The 26,040-nt window shown below is 37.6% G+C and overlaps 1 protein-coding gene across 3 annotated transcripts in view; it reads left to right on the top strand.

The window, feature by feature from the left end:
* LOC145666299 (uncharacterized) overlaps positions 1–26,040 on the top strand; it is a 255,202-nt gene that overhangs the window by 217,021 nt on the left and 12,141 nt on the right. For 2 of the 3 annotated variants that reach the window (XM_081733379.1, XM_081733378.1), the window contains exon 4: positions 19,712–19,738. The exons of the other annotated variant lie outside the window; for it this stretch is intronic. In XM_081733379.1, coding sequence (XP_081589505.1) covers positions 19,712–19,738 — 27 coding nt within the window. The remainder of the gene's footprint in view (positions 1–19,711; positions 19,739–26,040) is intronic. 3 annotated transcript variants of the gene reach the window in all.

The raw sequence follows: 26,040 nt of genomic DNA, 5'->3' as shown, positions 1-26,040 counted from the left end.
AGGGATGCACCAATTTTGATTTTTTTGTTTGTTGTTTGTTTGCTTGAGAATATGTTTCCCCGGTGATCTCGGATAAATTTAGTTAGGATTTGGTGTTAGCAGGGTGGGAAAAATCATTCTTAATTTTTTTTTATTTAAATAGATTTTTAAAAATTTAAATCACATCTTTCTCCTCGAATAATACAAGTCGCGAACTGAAGAAAAAATTGGGAATCAGTATTAAATGTTAATTATGGCATTTAACTGAAAGTATTGGGATTGAATTTGGAATTAATCCCCAATCATTAACTTATTTCGATCTCAAACAATGTTTCTTAAGCAATAAGGAAAAAGTACAGCAACGTTTATCAACAAGCATTTTTCATATCAACAGGCACTTTTAATTTTTTTTAACACAAGTGATTGATATTTGCCAGAGACATATTTTTTAAAAAACCAGGCGGTCCAGAACTAGCTTGCAGTACGAATACATATAAAATATGTAAATTTCGCTTTCAGAGAGAGGGCCGGACTCTCCTAAATACGCTCCTATTATATGGGAACAAGCAGACACTCACAAGAATTTTCGTCTTAGTTAAGCTTATCACCTTGTATGAAGAGGATTCAGAGTTCGAACCCCGGTGCCTACTAAAGCGGTTAGAAATTACATTAAACTATAGGTCCCTAGGCACAAAAATTCAAACTTTATAGTCAGGGGGTCACTGATAAGATTCAGGAAGACTCGAACATCGTTACTTCACACACACACACACACACACACACACACACACACACACACACACACCTACCTACCTACCTACCTACCTCTCTACCTACCTACCTTAACTTACATAGCTTTTTATGCAACTCACGAGGGCGACACTAAAACGTAGGGTGGCCTGCGCCGCAATAAAATATGGCTGAATTCAACTACGATTCCTTGTCCCTACAACAGGACATCTTCACTCGATGGAAAGCAGTGGCAAAGACAAACCACCAAGCTTCACCTTGCTCAGGGGCTTTGGACAGTACATTAATCATAATTATGTCGAAAGGAGAGAAAATTAATTGTTAAATAACCCTAAAAACTAGCACAGCTAAGCATAAAGCAAGTGGGGGCCAGAGCCAAAGTGATTTATTTTCTTCAGTGATTTAATACTTATCAAATACATAAATTTCGCCTGAAGTTAAAATGTTCAAAATTTTCAAATTTCGGGGAGCGGATCGGACTCTTCTAAATCGTCCATATTAGCTGGGAACAGATAGAAGCGCACACAAAAGAATTTTGTTTTAGACGTCCCCGATTTCCCCGATGAATAGTTAATGATTTACAAACCCTATGTTATGAAGAGAGGAAAGCAGGATTGTCCCGTTACCGGTTCAAAACAGAGACTTAGGTCAGATAATATTTTAGAAGCCTAACGTATAAGTTGACCGAGACTTCAGTCCAGTATGATTCGACTGCTCTAAAATTTGATACTTTATAGTTATATAATCTGGCTGTTATTTTCACTTCAAATTAATTTATTTCGAAATTCGATTTAAATCAACGATTTTTATTACAGAAATTATGGGCTTTAAATCAATCCACTCGTGAGTGTTAGTCACACATGCTTCATTCATAGACCCATTTCATGGGAAGTGAATGTCCTACCTTTAGTTAACTATGTGCCGAAATTACTGAGGTAACGAAAAGGTGAAAAAATAAAGTATTAATCGGCGACGACGAAGATAAAATAAAATCGTCCAAATCGTATTCAGGCGGCTTCAAAGGAAGCGGAACACCATTGAAGAAAACCACATGTTTCTTTGTTACATATGAGAGGGATAATTCAACAAGTCCTTCCAGTTGAGGGTGGCCTTCCATTTGATCTGCTGAAAAATAAAGCAATGTTGCAATTTTCTCTCTCTTGCTTACTGATTCTTCAGTAGTCTTCGCAGAAAGACAGTGCTTGTGAGCTTTTTGCTTTTTAAGTTCGATTATATCTAGTTTTTCCATTACTTTTGTTTTTTTTGCATCCTTCTCCTTCCGTCTCCTGTACCTTGAAGGGCATAGTTATGGGACGTTTAATTGAAATATTTCGTTTAATTTTAATTCAGTTTTGATATGTTGTAATGAAAAAAAGAAATCAATCATTAGTTTCATGATAAGTGCTTATTTTACTCTTAAATATAGCATATTGTTAATATCGTATAACCTCCATAACGATAACGCTTGTACGAACCAAACATGTTAAGTGATTCTCCCCCCTCTTTTCCTGCCCCCGCCCCATGTAAACAACCAGTGCTGCGAAAGCCCGATGAGAAAAAATACAATCTTTCTTTGCCACCCCAAGAAGTCCGTCCTTGTCCATACTATTATATTGAATTCCTGTAATGATTGTTGTGTTAATGATATTATTATTATTATTATTATTATTATTACATAATGTATCCATCGATAATATAAGTTTAGTGATGGCAACAACGTATCACCTCGACACCAAACACGTGGCGTTTATGGCTTATTTGGAGTATTATTCATGAGGACGGTTAGGGTAAATTTTCTGCTTGAGTAAAAAGGAAGGCGGTTGGAGACCAATAGAACGTCTCGACTATACAGGGTGAAGAAAAGTGAAATGTAAAAAGTTGTAGCGACTTTGTACAATGTTGGGATGCTAGAATTGGGAATGCTGTAAATTTAAAAAGCAGGTAGTTTTCTTTTCAAAGTAGTCAAGTATTTGACCCCTTATAACTATTTAGAAAAATGTATGGTAGTTACTGCTTGAGATTTCTTACTTTCAGTGTGTCATTCTCTGGATTGTCTGCCTCAACCTGACAGTAGAAAACATAAAACATCATTTGTAGTGAATACTGCTTTCAAACTACGAACGTAATAGGTTTTGAAGCACTTGAATTTATCTGATTAAAGTCTTTAATGCCATTGAGAGAACTGTACTTGTTGAGCAATGGCGGAGAAGTTACTTGATACCAAAAGTTTTGCTATTTTTCGAAATTCCTTCATTTTTCCTCTTTCCAGCAAAACCACATGGGCCGGTGCCTGAGGCGTGGTCTTGTAGGCCAGCTTTTTTGGAGGCTAGAGACTGGTTGAGAAATGGCCGATACTGTGAGGGTTGATCTTGGGTGAAAGTCCGTGCACCAGATTCAATGCCCGATCGTGGTTCAAAGCCCACGTTAAGAGTAGGCTCCGTCCTTCGCAAATTCGGTGTTGCATAAGGACGCAAAATAGAAAACTTCAAATACAGTCACCTGGTCAGATAGGTAATACTGACAATCTATATTTTTTCTTAGGGTAGACTGATCAGCACTTCTTATTCTGTTCTGTGAGGCGTGTCCGAAGTAGGAAAAATTGTTATATTGCATCTTCAATGTTGCTGATTATATGATCTGTAAATATCACATTAGTGCGAATGAAATGTTTCTTTGACGTCTAATGGGATACTCACATCAACAACACAACACAGAGAACTAGTCACGCGTCTAACGTCACAAATTTTGTGTACGTCAAGAAAACAAGCTGGGATACCCAGACACTTAAAAAGGCAATGCGTTGTTGAACAAGGTTTGTGAAAATGCACCCTGGAGAACATACGATTTGGAGTGATTTTTCTTCACGAATTCAAACCGGGTTACTCTGTACAAGTTGAAAAAATACATTTAATAAGAGAAATGAACGCACCCCATTTGTTGGTTTGTGAAATTTCGTTCTAGTGACAGCATTGCAAAATAGCCCCGTGGAAGCAATCCTCGAAAAAGTGTTCGTGCCATTGTAGACAAATTAGGTGATACCATTTCACTGTTGTTCGGCGTCTCCGTGCAAATTATGAAGTGAAAAGGCTAACTATGGGTGTCACTTGAGTTGAGATTGGCCAACAAGAAAATCGCCGTCTGGAAATGTGCAATTCTGTGAGTGTAAGGAATAACGGAACGGAACGGAGTTTTCATTCACTTTAGATGAAAAATTGATCTGTTGTCACAATCATGAACGGTTAGGACACTGGTTGGATCGTGATCATTGTCCAAGACGGTCTCGTAAATCACTTCACATTCCACAGATATTACTGGTATGATTTATGGTAAGAGACATCCATCATGTGTTTCTTTGTCTTGGTGAAACCATCAGTGCAGGTCGTTCCAATGCTGAACTTCGTAAAATGCAGCCCAAACTTGTTCCCAGGCATTCATCATCATTCAGCAGACATAGTGTCGTCATGTTGCACGACAATTCATGCCTAGATGTCGCTCAAAGGTCGCTCATATCAAACCCTTTCTTATCCATTGTATTCTGCTAACGTTACTCCCTCCTACTGCTATCTCAGTTCTTGAAAGGGAAGATTTTCCCTGATGATCGGGTGGTTGAGGACTTCCTCGCATCACATACTCGAACTTCCAGTCATTGCCTGAGCGATGTCAAAACCATGTGGTTACAGAGAGCGACTTTTTAAACTTAGTATTATATATTTTTTTTCCACTTTCCTTTGGAAGTGACACATCTGTGGCCGATATTTCATTCGCACTAGTTTTAAGTAGCAGTATTGAAATCTTATTTTCTCATATTTTTGTGTGAAAAATTCGTAATTTTTATTTATTTTTCTTTGGATACCTGATAAATACTTCAAAAAACTTCATACCATAGAACAAAGAAAATGTAGGCCTACGCGAAGACTGGTACAGTTTTTCACTTTCGTATTTCCGTGTTTTGTGTAGCAAACTCCGATGCGAAACCACTTTTAAATGCACTGATATACCAGAAGTAGTTTGATGCCGCTTCTCCGATATTTTTAGAATGACATTCTTTTTATCAGCAAGGGGGAGAAAAAATTGTTACAGCTTGAAGTTATTTAGTAACTGTATCTAAGCCTGTGTCCTCTCCTCTTTTGGGACATACATTAAGAAACCGAGCGACATTCCAGAGGCATCCTGAAACTATTTTCTATGAACTTTCCATACATTATGAATAGGTACTATATCGAAAATAACTCGTTGGTATGTGAGTTGGGGGCGTTGACCGGTCAGGACCATTGACCGAAACAAAATGTAGGTCAGGTGTAAGAAGTGACCTCGAAATAACTAAGTCGAGATGTCTGAGTGGCGCCAGGTGAAATTCTTGGTTTTTCCGGTTTTTGTTCCTCTTGAGTAATTTAGAAAGGAGACATGACACGAGTTCGTTAACAGGGAAGAGGCAAGTGAATAGAAAAGTAGTGGTGAGGAATTGGAGGTAAAATCGGCAGTTCAAGTGCAGTCAAGTGAGGCGACTAATGTGAAGAAAGACAAAAGAAAAAGGTTCGAAATAAGGAGTTTTTCTGTGTTGGTAGTTCTAAGCAATTAGGAGTGGGTGTGTGCTCTCCACTTAAATCAGTTAGATACAAATGTTAATCTAAGAAGAAATGAGTCATCATACTCCTGACGGAAAGTTGCACTTCATATTTCGTAAGAGTCAAGTAAGAATTTAATACATAGGAATCTTTCTTTGGATTCCGTTGTAGTTTTTTTTATTTGGGAGAAATGATGTCTCTTGTATTCGATCAAATCCCAGAACTCAAAACAGGAAGAGACAGGCAGCCAGTACGGGAATCAGCACAGTATATTTTTGTTCAAAAGTATTTTCCTGGTTGAAAATGCAATCCAGTGATACTTAGAAATGTACTAAACCTTAAATTTGCAGCACGGTGTTCTATGTTTCTGCGTAATTAACAGGTTAGTGTAAAGTTGAGTGGTCCGGTCAGTAAATTTCTTAAATCGGAAAATTCCCGCCTTAATCACCTGGAAAATCCTGTAATCACTTTAAATGCAAAGCAATAACGGATTCCCAGTATTGCTTTGCATATAAAATTTTAGGTCAATATATCATAATCAGTAAGCTAAAACTAAAGTATTAAATTACAAATTTAATTAAATAAGATTAAAACTGAAAGTTCAATCCAAGCTAATGTTGGAAGCTACGTAAGAAGTCGATAAATTTTGCCGATTTCTATCAATATATTTAAGTAACCTTGGCTTCTTTATAAAACAACAGGCATTCAGGCAAGCAGAAATAAACAATTTTGTTTCGTTTCGTATATTTAGGCTTAACATCCTTATGTAATATCGAGCTTACGAAGGAGAAGAGTTACTTGAAGTGACATTCAAACTGCCACTTGGTTTACACTTGAAAGAAGCGTTGTGGTTAAATCGAGAATTGAACATGGGACGCCTTGATTAAAAGGTGAAAAGGAGATAAAATTAATGCAAATGGTTTGATATGTGGAAACGTAACCATGAAGTTCACTTACTTTTTATTATTACTTGGTTTAAACTTTTTTTTTTTGAAAGTTTAATCCAGACAACCATGGTTATAAGGTGTTATCGGTAATTTGTAAGGTATTATCGGTACCGTGTCAACACTTAAGATTCAAAACTAAAACTTGTCACATCGTTTGAGAAGCTGTCAAATTTTATAAACAACGTGAACACTGATTAGTGGATAGCTCTTTATCTCCTGTTAACAGAAAATATCACAAATATGAGCCACAAATTTTAAGTTACAATAAATGAAAGTTAATGATCTTTATTTAGATGCCATTTTGTTTACCCCGATGAAGATTAATTCCAATTCATTTTACGACATAAGTAGAATAGCGATTCAAAATGGAAGTACATTTGAATAAGAGGAGGAGGAGGATTCTTTGAATTTTTTTAGACGTATATTCAGAAAACAATAACTTTAACCACGTTTTATCGAAAATCCATTCATTGCCAGCAAGAAATTATCCATAAAAGATCCACAATAAAATGCATGAATCAACTTTTCATGAGAGGTCATAGGTTACCTTTATTAGAAGTTTTTTTTTAAATTGGATTGAAGTGTATTTTTGTGATAGGTAAACATCCAAAACCAATATGTGAAGAAGAAAGAAAAAGCTAGAATAACAGCCACTAGAATAGTGTTCAATCAAAAACCGTCTAGCTTACAGTGGGTTTTCCCGGAGTTTTCCATTCCTTTCCACATTCTCATTCCATCAGTTCTTTCGTAACTTCCATTAATCATTCACCCCCGTTAGCCCACCGAGCATAATCGTAGGACGTAAAATTGGTCTTCACTTCGGGTTATTTATTTATTTATTTTATTTTATTGATTCAGATCGGTCACTTTACTCCGAAGTTATTGATAAATTAAAATTTGGCTGTGGAAGAAGACTCATCTTTCGAGTCTATGACGTATTGAGTCCCTGTGGTTATATTTTCAGTTTTTATTCAGGTTCTGTGATGTATTACTGTAATAGGGCAGAGGTTTGTATTAACTTTTAGAACTATACACACAAAACATTGAAGTCAGCAGACATAGTAGCATAGTCTACAGCTCACAGAACTTGCCGGTCGCGGCCTCGATTCCCACTTACAGCGTAAATATTTACTATTTCATTATACATTTTATCATCATAATTCGTTATTCATTGTCTTTACACAGTCAAATGAGCATACTCCTGGTACGTAAAGCAAGGTCAGAACTTTAGATAATAAATCTGAACTCCAATAATAGTGTGTCCGGTCTATAGATGTAACAAGAATAAGATGATCTCCTTTTCAGGAGCCATGTGATTACTGAAATAATGTACAAATAACAGATAATAAAAAATAAATAAATAAATAAATAAATAAAATGTGTATGAATTATTCATAAGCCTAGTAGAATAACTGAAAGTGTTAATTTATTGATAAATCTTATTAGCATCATTTGTACTGTGGATATCAAAATAATAATTTACCTCTTGTCACACAGTTAAAAGCATTTGAGAGTTTATAAGCTGAACTGCATAATCGATACATTATTTTATATCTACCACATATTTTACTTTTATTTTGTACAGAATATCCTTAATAAACTCCCGTTAAAAATATAATGGAGTCGAATCTGGGGATCGACGGGAAAGAGATCGGCTTACCTCTTTCAATCCCCTGTCTTGCGAATATCTCATTGAGCTATTTCCCGGTATGCAGCACCCAGCGTGATGGTTGTGGTGCCGCAAAGCCGTTCATACACATTTGAAGTTATTTCCTTTCAAATGAGCATTTGTCTGAAAATATCTATCAGTTTTTATTTGTTTATTTATTTATTTATTAATAGCGAACTCCCTCTAGAACGATAAATGCACGTGTACAGAGGTTGTTCAATCTACGTTTGTCCGATTTCGTTCCTCCCTCCTCCCGGGCAGAATGAACTCACCCGACTTGGGCTCGTGGCGTCCTGCCGTGTTGTGCAGTGGCTTCCTGGGAACGGAGTTGTTTTTCCGCGCGGGCGACAATAACGCACACAACAGGACCATTGTTGTGAGTGTAGTGTTCAATTTGTTTCCAAGTGTGTGGGTTTCCGCTCTGTGACCAAAATGCCGCCCAAACTAAGCCGGTTTTGGGAAGGCTATATTGCGGCTCTTTATGACGCCCACTTTAGTGTTTCTGTCATTAGAAAACAGCGCAAGAAGAATGGTTGCAACATCAGTTTAAGTGGAATAAAAATGTTATTAAAAAGTACAAGGGCAACGAAGCTCCACCGTTTGGATCATCAACGAAGTTCCCTAGGAAGCGGGAATGCACCAAGGCCACCTCCACCATGCAGAGGAAACTTCGCAAAATGGCAATGCAAGAAAATCCGCCAACACAAAGGTGTATGGCTAATCATCTTGACGTGTCTTTGGGGACTGTGAGCCAGACGTTACACCAACTCAAGCTGGAAAAAGTCATGAAAGCTCGCGGCCATCTTGCCACGGATGCCCACCAAAAGGAACGAAAGTGTAACGCTCGATGAAGCGTGGATTTACCTTTCCGACTGTGGCAAACCGAGGGCCATCATGTACCGAGAGAAAGGCGCCAAGAACTTCAGAAGGTGGGTCCGTGTCTGTAAAGAATCCTTTCCAAAAGGGTTCATGGTCGTTACTGGCTACTGTTACCGAGGTAAACTGAAGATTCGTAGGGTGACGAAAAACTGCAAAATAAATTCGCAGTATTTTCAGGATCAGATCATGCGGCCGATCTACGAGCATGAGATTCCAACAATGTACGGAAATGACGCCAATCTGGTGCGCATTCACATGGACAAGCACTCATTACATACCTACGATCGTCCCTCACATTCTACAGGGAGATGGAGGAGGCAAGTGGTATAAGGTAATACCTTTCAATGAGATATCTGTTAAATCTCCAGATACAAGTCCTATGGACTATTGTGGATTTGGATTGCTGAAGCAGGCTTTGGGAAAACGGCGTATGACAACTGTGGAAGGACTTTGGAAAGCTGTGCAAAGGGAATGGGACAATACTCCCCTCCCAGTTCTTCAGAGAAGCCTATTACAGTGGGAATTACGCTGTCGGGCTATTGTTAGGAACCAAGGGAAACACATCGAGCACTTATGGACCTGGCGCCATGGATTCTTCTAAATTTTTAGGTAAGTCAAAATTGGCCAAATGTAGACTGAACAGCCTCTGTATTCCACTGTGTAATACGACAAAATATGTATCAGCAGAACTGTTATCTTCAGTTATGTGCGAAGGATATTGTAATATATACTATTGAATTCTTACTCGGAGCGTCAGATTGTATGCTTCGAGATATTGAAAATATAATTAAGAATTAAAACACTGTAGAGAACTATCATTGTTCGGTTAAAATAAAGTACACTTACGCACACTTAACGTTTAAAGAAGATTCTTGAAACTTACGTTTCTCATGTAACGTCACTTACTTCGTACATCACGAAACTGAATTATCAGATCTTACGATATAAAGAAATGGACGAAAATATTCTATTTGATACTACTGATTTTTGTATCATAATCGGCTATAGAAACCAGAAAAGTGGGTGGGTGGAAAACACAAAGATTTTTTAACAAATTAGACTAATGTGGTACCATTGCTAGTGGTTTTAGTTTGTGATTTGTTTCTGGAAGAATTTTGTTTTACGTAGAGCAGGGACTCCCAACCTTTTTCATTTGCATACCACCAACAGCGGCTCGCGTACCACCAGTGGTGCGTATACCACAAATTGAAAAACTGACATAGAGAGTAAAGGCTATTGAGAAATATACTAAATTCGTGAATCGTAGTAGCGATACCGCTGTGTTTTGGAATTAAGTGTGGGTATAGTTAGTGTATAGGATGTTTAGTACGAACACTTGCAACCAAGGCTTCTTATAAACAAAGAATATGCATATCTTGTTTCATAACAACAAGAAATGTAATTTTTGGAAGTTTTCTGTGCTTTACAATTTGTAATGCATACAACTCAGGGAGATTGATAGGAAAGTCTTCATGGAAAACACTGGGAATCTACATTTGTGCGTCAACCGAAGTAGCTTAAGACGCGGTAATTTAAAATAATAATAATAAATAATACTTCTTATTGGAAAACAAACTATTTGAATGCACGAAATGTCTAATTAGGCAAAGAAATATGAAAATGCACATAGTCAGGCTTCAAGCACCAGATTCACAGCTGTCCTTATATCAGAAGTGTAGTTAATAATAAACATAGACGGAGTGTCACTACATCTAGAAATTAAGTATCTAAAGCGTTGAAGTATTTTATTTCGAGAAGTATTATAGGTCTCTACTTTTTTTAGCGCTAACATGTTTTCTTTGTGTATATGTGTTTTGTAACTCTTGTATAAGCTTGGTAGTATATGCTTTGTAGTTGCCAAAGTATTTTTTACGTTTGTTATGTATGAGACTACTAATTTCTTCAAATTTCTGTATTTAACTGGCAACTGTACAGATTATTCAAGCAATGTGACATGCTTCTTCACGTTACGTTTCTTCTAAATTTTCGTTAATATCATGCACAAACTGTGTGGTAGTTTTTTTCTGGTGTACTAGAAAGTTAAGCCTTTCTTGTATTTTTATGTTGTGTATTTCAGAGTACCGTGCTATTCTAATAGCTGCGACAAGATAACCAAAAAAGTTCTTACAGTTTTTGACATACTATTTGATAAAGCGCTTACAGAGAGGAAGCGAAGTGACTTATGCCCGGAAAAGTATTGCGGAGAAGGTGTTAGTTTAACTGTTCACTTGCTCCAATATAGGCACGTTGCACACATCCAGCAGTTACAGCTCATCCAGCATATAAAGGGAGGTATCGAGTCAGCTTGTTGACGGTTTTCTGTGTGGACCTATCATTAATCACATCTAGTCGTCAAGTCAAATACATCAGGCCTTTGGGGAGGATGGCGTGAACGAACGTATCGCCAGGTATCGATTCCAGAAGTTCAGGTTCAGATCGGGAGATATGAAACTGATGAACCCCGTATTGAGCAACCACATATGTTGGATGACGAGGCCCTGAAGGCTGCCATAGAGGAGAACGGTCAGACGTATAGTGAACTTCCCGATCGGTTCCAGGTTTCCGAGGAAAGTCCGATTTCACCTCACCACATAGGGAAGGTGTGCAAGTTACGCAAACTGTCGGCAGCCAACAAGGAACGATGAATGACAACCTGCTCGCCATTGCTGATCCGGCATTGCAACATTCTCAAGATCAGATATTGGTTGTTACCACCTGACCCTCGCATCATCAAGATAATTTCTGCACCTACTCTGAACTAGTTGTCAAGTGGTCCATCACAAGCTCCTAACATTAGGACCTGTGGACCTGTAGTTGCAGCGGGTACAACATGTATTACAACAGGACCCAGTAGTCGCAAAGATCCTCAAATGACAATTTGAGAACAAACGTGGCAAGGACGACAGGAATACCATTCAGCGGCGTGACTGGGGGACACTATGCGATGCACCATACTATTGATTTAGGTCCCACAGATGACCACCTGTACCATTTTCTGGATAACTATCTCTATGGAAAATCCTTCTACAATGAGGCAGACGTGCGGCACGCACTTAAACGGATTTTCCGTTCAAATTCGCCGAATTGTATCGCTGAGTAATCCAGAACTGCAGAAGCGTTGACTAAGGGTGCTGGAGGCTAATGGGTATGTACGCCAGAGTAATCCACAACTGGAGAAGCGTTGGCTAAGGATGCTGGAGGCTAATGGGTAGAGGTCTGCTGGGATATAAAAAATCGCATCCATAATATCTTTATCTGCAACCACATCCTCAGATGATGAGGTAAATTTATTAAACTTATTTCTTCTATGATAGTTACATTTAAAAAATAATTGCTAGTTACTCTATTCTCTCTTCCTGTTGTAAGTCAGCTTATGCTAAATAAAAATATATGCAAACAGGAATACGAAATCAATAGAAAACATACCTACTTAAGATTCCCTCAAATACAGATTTCTGACAAAATTGCCGAGTTGCTAATACGATATATATCAATTTCAGAACAAATACTTTTTCTTTGTCTTTGCTAACTTGTGTGTCTGCTCAGAATGGATATAAAAGACCCTCCAGAAAGAAGAATAAATCAGCTCTCACAAACTGCCATAAAACCAGATTAGCATTTCATATTCGTTATGGGGTTTTAAAGCTGAAAAAGAAAAATAGTTAACGGAACTCAATTTTATTTTGGTGGTTATTTGACTCGAGAGAATATTCAGCTTCATTACAAGACATCATTTTAGAAAGACGATCACTAAAATTCTTGTCTGTTCACGAACATTCCACGTTTTTATGTCATCCATACAGGAACCATACAAATATCTGCAGAAATCTATTCGTACAGACCTCTACTGATGTGGATTGCGTCGAGACCTAACGCTGAGTACCATGTGCTGTATGTCTGTCTCTGATGATCAGGAACTGCAAGAACTTTTTTAGTTGCCTTGCGTATATCAGTATAAAACGATTTTTTTTTTGTGATCTTTTGTCAGGAAAAATTACATGTTTTGCAGAACGGTCGTTAAATTTGCCATTGAACATTTTTCTGCACCGGATTTAATAGGGTGTCAAGCGTTTGGAAATTTTCTTTTCAAGTCAAAACATTTTAATCCAGGGATTAAGAAGATATATTAGTATAAGACATCTGTGTAGAGGGATACAACGGAAATCATGAGATAATTGTAACCATCCAAAACTCTCTCCATTCTAAAAGTTTTGTACTAACACTATGGATTGTGATTAGATATGAGAGACAAATAATACAGATGTAATTTTCTTTATTATTGACATCTTGACTTGTATCCCAAACGATTAAAAAAAAAAAAAAAAAGTGACAATGCTTATTTAAATATAACTACAGTGAAGCGGGTATCTAGAGAAGTTTGAAAATGGAAAATATACAGGTAGTGGACAAAATAGTGAAACATTTTTTGGAAGTAGCACTTTGTTTACCAATACAGTGTTGTCACCTTTAGTACACAGTACAGCTTTAATCCTGATACAAATACATCTACACAATTTCTGAATTGTGACTAATAAAATTGAAGTAGCACGGCCTCCAGTTCAGGTAGAGACAGTGGCAGTTAAAATTAACACCGAACTCAGTTTTCAAAAATAGCTCACGGATGTTAGTAATATGGTGACTGCGCAAGCCAGTAAGAGTCTTGAACTTTGTTTCCACGCCCTCCTTTCCCTCATTTTCTGTAACTCAGATTTCTCAAAACAGCTAAGAAACTATAAGTGCCAAAGTAGATGCTGCAGAAAATGTACGGGAAATTAAACGAGTTACGAAGAAAAACAGAAAGAGTTAAAAAAAAAATACAGAAGGTCGGTCCACATTTATGGAAACGAAGTGGAACGTCCTCCAGGGGCGCTAGAATCGCAGACTGTAAGCACGGCAGAGCTGTCAGAAACCAATTGTCGGGAGAATTCTGTAGCAGCATGTGCCTCCAAAAGTGACCCCATTTTGGGAGGGATACATCACCGCTCTTTCCGACATCGGATACAGCTACAGTACAATTGTGACACAGTGTTCGTCAAAGGTTTCACCATTTCCAAGAAGGGTATTGCCAATATACTCAAACGCAATAAAAATAATCAAACAGCCAGAGGAAGCGGATTTGCGCACAGTGGCACGAAACCAACACCCCTGTCTCAAACGTACAATGGATGTGGTTCGACAAGTGCAGAAGTTGGTGACCCAGGAGAATCCGCCGCCACAAAGAGACATTGCCAGGAGTGTTAGAAGATCCAAATCAACTGTGCAGATGATAATCAGCCAGGATTTACGCCTGCAAGTGAAGCATAAGCCACATGATCACACACTGACAGCCAAACACATCCGGGAACGCAGAATCCATTCCAAACAGCTCTATGAACAGTATTTAGCGGTTGACAAATGGAAATATGTGGTTACGTTAGACGAGGCCTGGATCTATTTGTCAAACTCCAAGCGGGTTCGAGCCATTACTATCAACCAAAGTATGCCAAGGACCATGCCAATTGGGTCCGCACGTTCCACGGAAGTTTTCCCCGTGGCTTCATGCTGGTTGCAGGTTTTTGCCATGAAGGAAAACTTCCCCTGCATAGAGTTGCACGAAATGTGAAAATTAACGCAGCATACTGTCAACAACACGTTCTGAAGCCGTTATGGCGGCAGCATATTCCGTCGTTGTATGGTGTAAAAAGTCTTCATTCATCGACAAAGCAGCCAGCCACACGGCTCGAACAACTGTGGCATACATGGCTCGCAAAGCGCGTGTGGAAAGTTTGCAAGGAGGAGTGGTCCAAACTTGATCAAATTTCTCGGAACAGAAGCCTACTTCAATGGAAACTTCCCAGAGAAATGTTAGAATTTTAGAACTGTTAGTCTCATATCGCATGCAGCATAAATTTTGCTTCGAATACGGAAGAGAAGGTTGTATGCAAGAACAAATGAAAAAGTTGACGAGAAACAGGAGGAATAGACACAAAAGATGCAGTTGATTATAAGAGTAATCAGTGAAAGGTTTATGGATAAAGAGAAAGAGGTAGGTGTGTGTGTGGTATATATGAATCTAGGAAAGGCTTCTAACCACGTGAATTGGGAATTGTTGTTGGGAGTTTTAAAGAAGGTTGGGTTGGAGTAGAAAGATCGAAGACTCATAAACTTACATTTGAACCAATAAATAAGTGTTAGAATACAGGAAGAAATGATAGAAGAGAGGACAATTGGAGGAGGAGTTCGACAGGGGTGCTGGCTCTCGCCTACATTATTTAATATCTATCTAGAAGAGAGAATGAAAAAGAGCCTATATAATGAAAACGTCCTTTCGGTAGGAGGTAGACTGATTAGGTGTATATAGTTTGCAGATGATAAGGCATTTGTTACGGAATCAGGAAAGGAAATCAGTAAGATGTTAGAAAATTTGAGGAAGAACGGTAAAGAATATGGGATAAAAATAAATGTTAGAAAGACAAAAGCCGTGGTGATTGGAGCGAAGCGGTTGGTGTCAAATATAAAAGTAGGAAGAGAGAAAATAGAACAGGTGACGAGTTTTCGATACCTGGGTTTTAATTATTATTGTGATATGAAGTGTGAACGTGAAATAAAAGCGACGATAGGAATGGCGAAAGAAGGTACTATTTTGTGGGACCTTAAAGAATCAAGAAAAGACTTATAAAATGCTTCGTGTGGAATATTGTACTGTATGGGGCAGAAGCATAGACATTACGCAAAAATAATGAAAAACGACTAGAAGCTTTCGAAATGTAGATGTGGAGGAGATGGAAAGAATTAGCCGAGTCGAGCGGAAAACAAATGAGAGGGTGTTAGAAATGGTGGGGGAGAAAAGAACACTGAGCTTTATTAAAAAGAGGAGAAACTGGTTGGGACATTGGCAAGGAAGGAACGAACTGTATCATGAGGGACGTGCTAGGGGTAATGGCAGGAAAGACCTCGAAAGGACAAAGAAGACCATAATTGATGGACGGTATCAAAAGAGAAAAATTGTACGTGAAGGCGAAGAGGTTAGCTGTAGACCATGGAAGCCTCTCAGTTGCGGCAAGTAACCTGGCAGAATATCTATGATGAGGATGTCAAAAAAAGTTTCTAACAGTGCTTTAGAAATTAAGAACGTACTAATCAAAATTTACAAATATCATTCCCTAAAAAAAAATACCTGGTAGATTAATAATCCTTCAAATGTGAAAAGATGAACACAATTATGTTGCAGGGGCTCGCAAAGCCAACTTCAAGAAAATAACAGCTTTTCTATACATGCTCTTAATCGTAAAGATTTCTTAAGTGAATTGTAATCATTTAGTAAATTCTGGAGCAAATATGCATAAATACTTTCAGTATGATTTACATTAATAATAAGCTTCAGACTTCTAGTTTTAAATATGCAGTCTGAAATGTACACTCATGTCCAAAATGATTGTCGCATATCTATAACTGTCTTCTTGTAAGAATATAATTTGATAATGATTTTGCAGGATACTTTTAATACTGATACTAGGTGTATAATCGGAAAATGTATATTTGTGGTAAATTTCATAGGAAAAAAAATTATAAATACGAAAATTAGAATGAGTAAAACAAAACCTTGCTAAATGGACAAGAAAGTTTCATTTTCGTTTTATTGTTCTTATTTACTGCTCTTTTGACATGAAATTTGCCACATAGATGTTTTTGCCGATTATACAGATCCTAACATTATAAGAAATACCGACGAATTCATTATCAAATTATATTCTTACAACAACATATTTATAGACATTCGACAATAATTTTGGACATGAGTGTACATGGGTCGTTCAAGGTTGACCGGGATTTTCGTACGTAAATAATCGATGGATAACCGGATCATGGTAAAACTTGCGAGTGACGTAATGTATTCCTTCTCGAGTAACTGGCACCCAGCATGACGTATTTGGCGCATGCGCAGCAGTTGCAGCGATGTGTAATCAAATTTCTTATGAAGGAGAAAGTTTAACCAGCTGAGATTTTCCGAAGATTGCAAGCAAAGTATAGTGAACAAACGATATACGAATGGTGTGAATAGTTTCGCGAAGGACGAGAGCTGGTGACAAATGAAGCGCATGGACACATTCGCCCGACTGCAGTCACACCAGTGAATATCGCACGTGTTGATCAAATGATTCTTGAGAACCGGCGAGTAACAGTGCGGGATATTGATGCCGAGGTGAATATCAGTGTCGGGAGTTTTGAGACAATCATTCACGACCACTTACCCCGCCAGCTGACATTTGATCAGAAATGGACACGCATGACGGTCTGTGAACAGCTTCTGAATCGGTTTCGAGCCGAAGGTGATGAATTGTTGATGAAACATGGTGTGATGAACATGGTTGCACAATTCAAGCCCAGAGATCAAAAGAAGCAGCATGGATTGGCGGCATAAGGGTTCCCCGCCGCTCCAGAAAAGCAAAACGCAGGTGTCCGCTGGAAAGATCATGGCAAGTGTCTTCTGGGACATGAAGGATGTTATCCATGTGGATTTTATGGGCAAAGGGAGCACAATTAATGCCCAGTATTACTCCATATTGTTGAGTGGTGCTGTACGAAAGTCCATTCGCAAGAAAAGACCTGGAATGTTGTCTGGAAATGCCATTCTTCTTCATGACAATGCCCGCCCTCAAACGGCCAATGTGACAACTCTTTCCAAAATGCGCCGGGAAGTTCTGCGCCCCCTACAGTCCAGACTTAGCCCCCAGTGATTATCATTTGTTTGCACTCCTTAAAGACCATTTGGGAGGGAAGAAATTCACGACAGATGAAGCACTGTGGAACGATGTCCTCCAGTGACTACAACAACCACCAAGTTCTTTCTACGCCAAAGGAATCAGGGAACTGCCACAACGATGGCAACGGTGCCTCGACGCGCATCGTTTGGTGCTTCTTGTGGTATCTTGTTTCCTCTGAAGAAATGAAAATCCCTGTCAACCTTGGACGACTGTTGTACAACACAGAAGAAAGAAATACACATGGTTGGAATGAAATTTATTTATACCGTATATTCGTTACATGGTCATACATAAGTGGTCACAATTTCAAATCTGTGCACTACTGATCTTTTGATACATCCATATGGCGTGAAGGCTCAACATGTTATGCAATGGGAACCTCTATATGTCGTCGCACCGAAGCAAAGAGACTGGCTAAGGGATCGCCTACTATGTTGCTTGTATGCAAGTCCACAAGGCAGAAGATGCCGACCAATCATCATACATGTGTAGGTCAGTAAGGCAGCGGTATCCGTAGTTCTCAAGAAGTCTTGCACATTTCGGAATACATGGGCCTAAGCATTGACCTGCTGCATTATCTGAAGGGAAAGTATAATCTTGGTGTGTATAACTTCTATGTACTGGTCACTGTTGAGGTTGCCTTGAATGTGGAGCAGTCAAGATTGCATGGTGTACCCCACATGATCACATCTGTTGATGAGCTAATTTCACGTTCGACAAGTGCACGCTGGCAGATAAGGTCTGACGGGTATAGCGAGATTTGTACAAACATACAACCATCTACGTCTCGGTTCGCCAGTGATAGTGTTCACCTGCTTATCTGAGGCGTTTGTGGTTCTGAATCAAATGGAAGCCACTACAATAGAATGCATACCGCCAGAATCATTGACGCAGACAAGTCCATACATGTTACCGTCCCACAATATCGAGCTAACATTACAGTATGTTCGTCATGCCCATGTGGATTGTCTTCATTCCGTGGTGTTATCACAATTTTTTTTAACGTCCCACGATTATGTTCTTTAGCCCAAAAGAGATGGATGTTAAATAAAAGTGAATTAAATTAAATTTTTGCCAATCGGGAGTCGAACCCAGGAACCTGTGCATCAAAGGGAGAGCTGGTATTGTCACATTGCCTGGTATTGGGTATATACTATTTTCTTTTACTCATTATTTCCAGCACGCGGCAATCCGTGTACACGTATGATTAAGTTGCTCTGTTCTGCGCTATTTGACGAGTACTACGAACACCATACCGTGTAATCGCTTCTAGGCTGTCATGTCCTCTTTGAGTTTGACGCATTGGCGTCATTCCTTCTTAGTATGGCAGTTTTACAAACGTCAGTGTATACGTGCTAAAAACAGGTGTATAATTACTAATTTCTATAGGCAGTGGTCAGAGGCATTAATTTTACGATTGTGTGTGTTCGTATACCAGTAAGAATTACTAATTTCAGTAATAGAAGTACGAATCTAATAGAGGGAAAAGTGTAATAATTTCAACAATATGATATGTGGGTATGAGATGTACTAATTTAATATTCATTTGCAGATTTGCCCTTAAATAAGGCTAGGAAAAGGATTCTTTAAGTACTGGAGTTGTTACAGTAAAAGCGTGGGAATCACATCCTGATTACCTTTATATATAGACAATTAGTGATGGAAAAATAGAAATTTAAACAGAGCATTTCAAGATTGTAAACTTCTGTAACAGCTAGTGCATGAAGTGAATTCGCTCCGTTTAGAATTGCTAGAAACAACTGAACGATTTCAACTTTTGTTTTAGTTGTCATATTATACGTTTTCTCGAATGAACAAATATGAATACCGAGATATGCGTTCTTGGTTCTTGCCGTTTCCTTCATTAAAACACTGGGCTCTTCTGGAATTTGCATTTGAAATAAGCCATGGCTTTACAACTAATAAGATCTTGTAAATATAAATTAAATGTGAAAATCTAAACCAAAAGAACTGAATTAATACAAAATAGATGTGGAGCTTTTTATGATCGATTTTGATAAATGTTTTTAATATTAGTGTTGTAAAATTAAAGTGGTGTCTGCGTTTGTGAAGCAATGCACGTTTTGAATATTTTAATAACATCAAAAATTGATTGTTCTGTTAGTGGCTAATTCACTTAAAACAAAGGTAGAATACAAAGGGTATTGTTTTTTGTAGATATCCACCTTATGGAAAGGATGTGTGGTAAGTATACTTACACTATCTTAAGTAAATCGTTAGTTGTCTTTGCTTAATAGTGTGTGGTGTGATGCATTAAATATAAAAGTATAATCTAATGTATGTACGTTTAAGATCTCGTAATACCAGTGTTTCTGTGTTTTGTATTAACTGTGTAGAAATCAAAAGAGTATTTGGACAACTTTTCTGGATTTGTTGCATGATTTAATATATTTTGGTTTGTATTGTTAACCAACGGTGTATATTTTTAATTTATTGTGTTCCATGTTTTGCATGAAGTTAACAGTCTTTTCTCTAGTATAAAATATTTTAAAGACAAAAGCGATGGGTGATTCAAGCCCAATTTCTTAAATGCGTCTACGCATATGCACATGTATATTTTGAAGGTTAGTGCATATTCTAAGAATATTACGATCATTTCTGGATATATTTGAAGATACAAATAGTTTTAATATTGTTAACGTTTTGAATCAGTAGTTTCGGATGTATTGGAAGACCTTAAAGTCTTTTTCCTACCTTCTGACTGAAAAAAAAAACTCTTCTAGCTGCTTTCACAACACAAAAAAAGCAAAAAGCCCTCACGGCCACAGGTGTAAGTAATTTATCCTCCCCTGCGTTTGAAATGAAAGAACCCTTTTCACGGTCACAAGTTCTTACCCTCACCATGCACAGATTAAGCATTAGGGGTTTCGAGGGAGGGTTAGTTACAACTTTCACCAATTACCGAAACCACACCAATCAAATCTGTCCAAATTCCGTCCTTGAGAATTTTTCAGTTTAGCAGAAGCTTGTATACCAGTTTATTATTTTAGTTAGCCGTTTCTATTGAAGCAGTGGATTTCAAGGAGTGATGGCTAGCACACGGTAAACAGTGTGATATTTGAAGTGAAGAACCTATTTCAGTGCATATTTTTATAATTTTATTGAATTAAATCCGGCCCCTAATAATGAGAAATAGAGATCATTTTACTACGGGTTGAACTATTGTAACTTAATTATTTTGAACAGAGACAAGGATATTGTTATTGTTCTTGAGTTGAGAACTTCAAAATAGTGTATGGTGTTCAATATTTTTCGGGATTAGTAAATGTAAATAGTACGATATTTTGTGTTAGGTGCAAAATTATATGGCTTTGTAGCAGTGTATATCCTTACATAAACTGCTGTATATGAGTGCAAAACAAGATATTGAAATCCTTGATACAAAGTGCATCCACTGAGAAACGTGTTATTTTAATCCTGTTACTGTTACAAGCGATAGCGGTCTTTGGATTAGCGTGACCATAAACTAAGACACTTATCATCGTGACCATAAAGTAAGATACTTATTTATGTGACTGTAAGAATCCTAGGGAATTTACTCCAAAATAATTTTATTGCATTAAGTTTTCATTGTTATGTGTCAGTGTTCGCAAACATATATTTAGTGTGTGTGTGTGAGAGAGAGAGATCAGATTCAAATAATATTAACCTTTAAACGCCCATTGACGCAACTGCTGTGTACTTTAAACCTCAATAGTTCAGTCCTTAATTAAGGTAGGAAGATTATGTTGGTACCAATGTATTCCTGAAGGACACAGGCGTTTTTTGTAACAGATTCTTTGGGACCATTCCCCTCCTTGGAGGTAACAATTGATGTGAAGCAATGGAGTAGGCTACTATGGTAATATCCTGTATTTGTATTTCTTGATTATATGGAGGAGTAGGGAGGGGACAAAGGTTTTTTTTTTCCTTCTCGAGGCATAAGCGTGGGACGTTAAACTTTAAAAAGCTCAAATTATGTAGATACCTCTTATGTGGTACTCACTTCATATAAAGAGTCTAAGGCTCGAAACCGATTTAAATCTCATCGAAATTTATACTCCTTTCCTCTGCCACAGTTAACTATTTTTAATTCAAGTAATTTACTAATTGTTTCATGATGTTGGGTGACCACATGAAATGGTACTCGAAAGCACAGGCACTCCTGAGCATGTACGTCAAAAAGAAATCATCGCAGATTTTACAAATAATATTAGCAACAGCTCAGTGTGATCTAATTCATGAGGTAATTAGTGAATTAACGGATGGGTCCAGAGAAATAAAAACAGTGGCACAGGAGCTGATAAGTTGAGGATGTATCATCCATTGGAATGGACGCGGTTTATTTGACCATACTCTTTCCTGGTTTTATAGTACGAGCATGGGCGAAGTTATAGGGTGGCATTGTCCCCCAACTTTTTAACAAAAAATAAAAATGCCACGGTTGTTTTGAGGGTTTGTCCCCCCCCCCCCCAGCAGACAATTCCTAACTCCGCTTATGGGTACGAGAGCCGAAATAGAATGTTCAATATTTTACGGGTTGAGACAATGTGAAGACATGCAAGAGCTAACGATACCCAATCCAGAGCCATGGATAGTGTTATAGCAAAATGTATCCACTGTTAACGGAAGTTTAGCAATTGAAACAACACATCCTGTTCACAGCACACACGTATCGTTTATTGCTTGTTTGGGGTGTTATGTATGAATGCGGTTAGGATAAATTTTCTATTTGAGTACAAAGGAAACCGGTTGGGGATGATTTAAACCGGGGAAACCGGTTGGCGAGTATATTTACTGTGCGAGTATGTAAGACGTGGCAGGGTGAAAAAATCATACTGGAATGTTTCGATAAAACGTTCACAAGTTTATAGTTATGGATGTTTAAATGTATATAAAAATAAAGATAACACTAACCGCTAGTTGACTCATTAATTACATATTAAATACATAGTAATTACATATGAATTACTGTAATTGACAAACTTCTGACGGTAGTGTCACTTTATTCCCCCCAGTAAGTAATTAGTGGGGGATTTATGTCCAAAAATATTAAGGGGAAATATCCTTCAGAATTTGGCACCCTTGGTGGTTGTTGAACTTGGAAGCATTTCGGTATGGGAAATAACTGTTAGGTTACTTACGGAACGGTTCTTTAGCAGCAATGTCTTTTGATGTGTCATTTTAAAGAAAGCAAAGATTGATGGGATGTCTGCCATAATGATTGATCTATTTCTGTTGCTAGTAAATATAAGTTGGTTCAATATGGTTTGCGAATAATGAGGTGCACTTACACAAACATCTTGCCTACTAAGTATTTGAACGATAATGGTTCACTGAAATGTATTGTTTCAGGAGATTACGACGAACTGTGGCGCCTCGGTTGTCGACGTCACTGAATGTTATTTTAAAAACTGCAAAATTTGAGATGTCTAAGATTTGTTACAACTCTGAATAGTTTTATAGCATTGCACGGAGTAAGAAGTTACTGCTAAAATGTTTAAACCTAATTAAAATCAGCCATAAAGCAAAAATATAACTTATAATTATGGGTTTCTGTATAGTTCCCTTGGTAATATTAGTATAGGGATTATTGCTAAAATAGTACATTTGAGTTTCTTCTTCTTTATAGAATATATTGAAAGTGTTAAAGAAATACGTTATGAGTCAAATGTACTATTCCAGCACAATCACCTCAAAGCAACACTAGTGGAGAGGATTTGCTTCTATTTCCCTTGTTTCACAAATATAAGTTCCTTCTCAGAGCTTGCGTAGAAATGTCGTGTCTGTGTAGTAATTATGCATCAGAATCTTTTAACATGAGTTTATTGTCAACTGAATATTGCAAATACTCTTAAATTCGTAAAGATTTATCGAAAAAATTATCGCTCACGTTGTATTTTGCTCTCCAGTGATTTTCTCTGGGGATACTAAATTGTATTAAGTCCTTGGAGGAATTAGACCATTTAACATAGGGTGCCTTAACGGTGTGGAGGCCAAACAGATGGTATGATTTTATAAATCGCATCATTTTAGATTGAAAAAAACAAATACTTTCCTCTCTCCATTTTGTCTTTATAACGGGCCCCGGACTTTTGAACACCCGGTATATATATAGTTCATGTCTTAACAGATTTTCTTAATTCTTGTGAATTCTTCAGGTTAATGTTATTTTCCTGGTAACATGCGATTGAATTGTCCGAAAATTTTTAGTTTTCTGTAAATTACGCGAGTGGTATAATAACGTTTTGACTTGTGCAGATAGTGTCCTGCACTAGTTGCCAGCAGATGATTGGGTGGAAGCTGAAGTAGCAGAGGTCTCCACGCGCTTCAAGAAAGTGTCCTGATTAAGATCTGAATCTCTTTATTCTTATTAGTCAGCTCATTCAGAAATTCATAGAAATAATAATAAACAGAATATAGCAAGATTGTGAATAATCCATTGTACTATGTGGATGTGTTCAGAGAAATATCTTGCATATGTTAGTGTTCATTTATACGTTTCGTTAGCCACTGGTTCAGAATGGAATTTCCAATGTATGTACCAGTAAATGAAAGGTTTTTTGTAACTCTTTGAATACAATAGTAAATATCCCTCGGATCTACTAGTATATTGAGCTAGCTTCCCGTACTTGTGGGGTGAAATTTCCTTAACTTGGGCTTGTAAGATAATTCTTGTAGTACATATAAAAGATCTTAATAATACCAAATTCACGCTTCTCCATTATACAATTACACACTGGAAGTAATAGGGAAAGTCATAAGAAAAAAATTACGAGACTTGCGAACACAGCTCACAGTTCGCTGTTTGAGATACTCAGCTTCTCTTCTGTTACTTAATATAGTGAATTGTATTTTTAGAACAAAATAATACCTTGGCAAATGCAGAAAACTTGGTTGTAGGTAAAACACGCTTTTCGACTTTTTTTTTTATTATTTTTTTTTTTTAAAGAGGGTGGTTAATTAAGTTCGTTATCTATCCATACAACTGGAAGAAAGCTTTGTAGTTGAATCGATACCCATGGGTGTTTTTTGAATTCTTGTAGACTGGTGATGTATTTTCACCCGAAACAAGAACCTTTAATATACTACTAGTTTTCGTACTTTTACTAATATGTCCAACAGCTCAAAAGAAACTTGTAATGAATACTGTAGAACCTTGCTAGTCTAGCCCCAGTGTAACCAGGAGTATGGTCGAAACCTAATACAGTTCGAATTGTCAGAGGAACACTTCAGTTTACGTAGAAACGTGATGTCTTATGATGAAGAGAACGTACTATAAAAACTCATTACGTACCTGTACTCAAACTGTAAGTGCTATGAAGAATTTAAAAAAATATATATGTTCGTTTGTTTAGCAAGTGACTCCCTTGATTTTGCTGTGATATCCATCCATTTTCGTACCCAATGGTGTGGAGAGGGAGTTTTTTCAGTGTACTGAAGAACTATGTCGAATGCTTGCTTAGTGTTCGTGTGCAATCCTCCAGGAACTGGCTCGTCATTGTCGTTATAATCTTGCCTTCTGTCGTGCAGTCAGCATCAGCCGTCTTGATCCACTTATTTACGTCATTGGGGTGGATATCAGGATGAAAAACCTCAGATCGATTAAAATTACTGGTGTGGCCAAGTCGTCACTTTTGATACTTTTACTCGTTCTGTTTCATCTTGATTTTTTCTTTTTCATTCAAGAGTTAATGTTGGCATTTTCTTCCCAAGGTACGGCAACTGTAGTATAAATATCGCCTGAAACAAGCAGCTGCTTCCACCTGTCTTTTAAACTGTCTTATGTATTTCCGGCAATATCACTTTATACGTCACTTGATCACCCCATGATCACATGAGTTGAATTAAAGTAGTTACGTTGATAGGAACAAATAGGGCTTTTATATCTTTCTTCAATAGTTCCTCTTCAGATGGGGCGTTGTCCAGTAACAATATAGCACGTAGAGAGATTTTTTAAAAGCGTTTTCAACTTAAAACCGTTCCTTAAAAGGTGTACATATGATCCATGCTGATCTACATGGCATGTTAATATTTTTGAATGCTCATAGTTTTCTGGCTTTCCTGTCACAAAATAAAATTTTGTGACTGCCGTTAGCATTGCTACATGCAGTGAGCGTTTTGTTTGGGACCTTCTTATAATTAATACCAGATTCATCAATGTTATACACTTGATCAGAAGCTTATTCATATTCTTAAACGAAGTTTCCAAATTTTGGAATAAATTCGCTTGAAGTTGCTTCATCAGAAGAAAGGTTTATCACCTGAGATTACAGCATTTTCAACTTTTTAGTCAGCGGTGAAACCAGCCTTCACTAACTTTCTTGTTGTCCTGGTCTCCCAGTTTTTTGTACAGCAGGAGGGCTGTTTCTTTTATGATTGGTCCAGACAATGGAGTTCCTTTTCTTTTCTGCTCAAACTAGATCCTCGATGCAGTGTTATCTTTTTTGAAAATTTGCTAATTTTCAGTCCTCCCCATCACAGCCGTCACTGTATGAATGTAGAGA

Source organism: Thermobia domestica, chromosome 12, assembly GCF_964235325.1.
Source record: "Thermobia domestica chromosome 12, izTheDome1.hap1.1, whole genome shotgun sequence".
NCBI lineage: Eukaryota > Metazoa > Arthropoda > Insecta > Zygentoma > Lepismatidae > Thermobia > Thermobia domestica.
The sequence above is the reverse complement of the archived record's forward strand: the minus strand, read 5'-3'. Positions and strand labels throughout refer to the sequence as shown.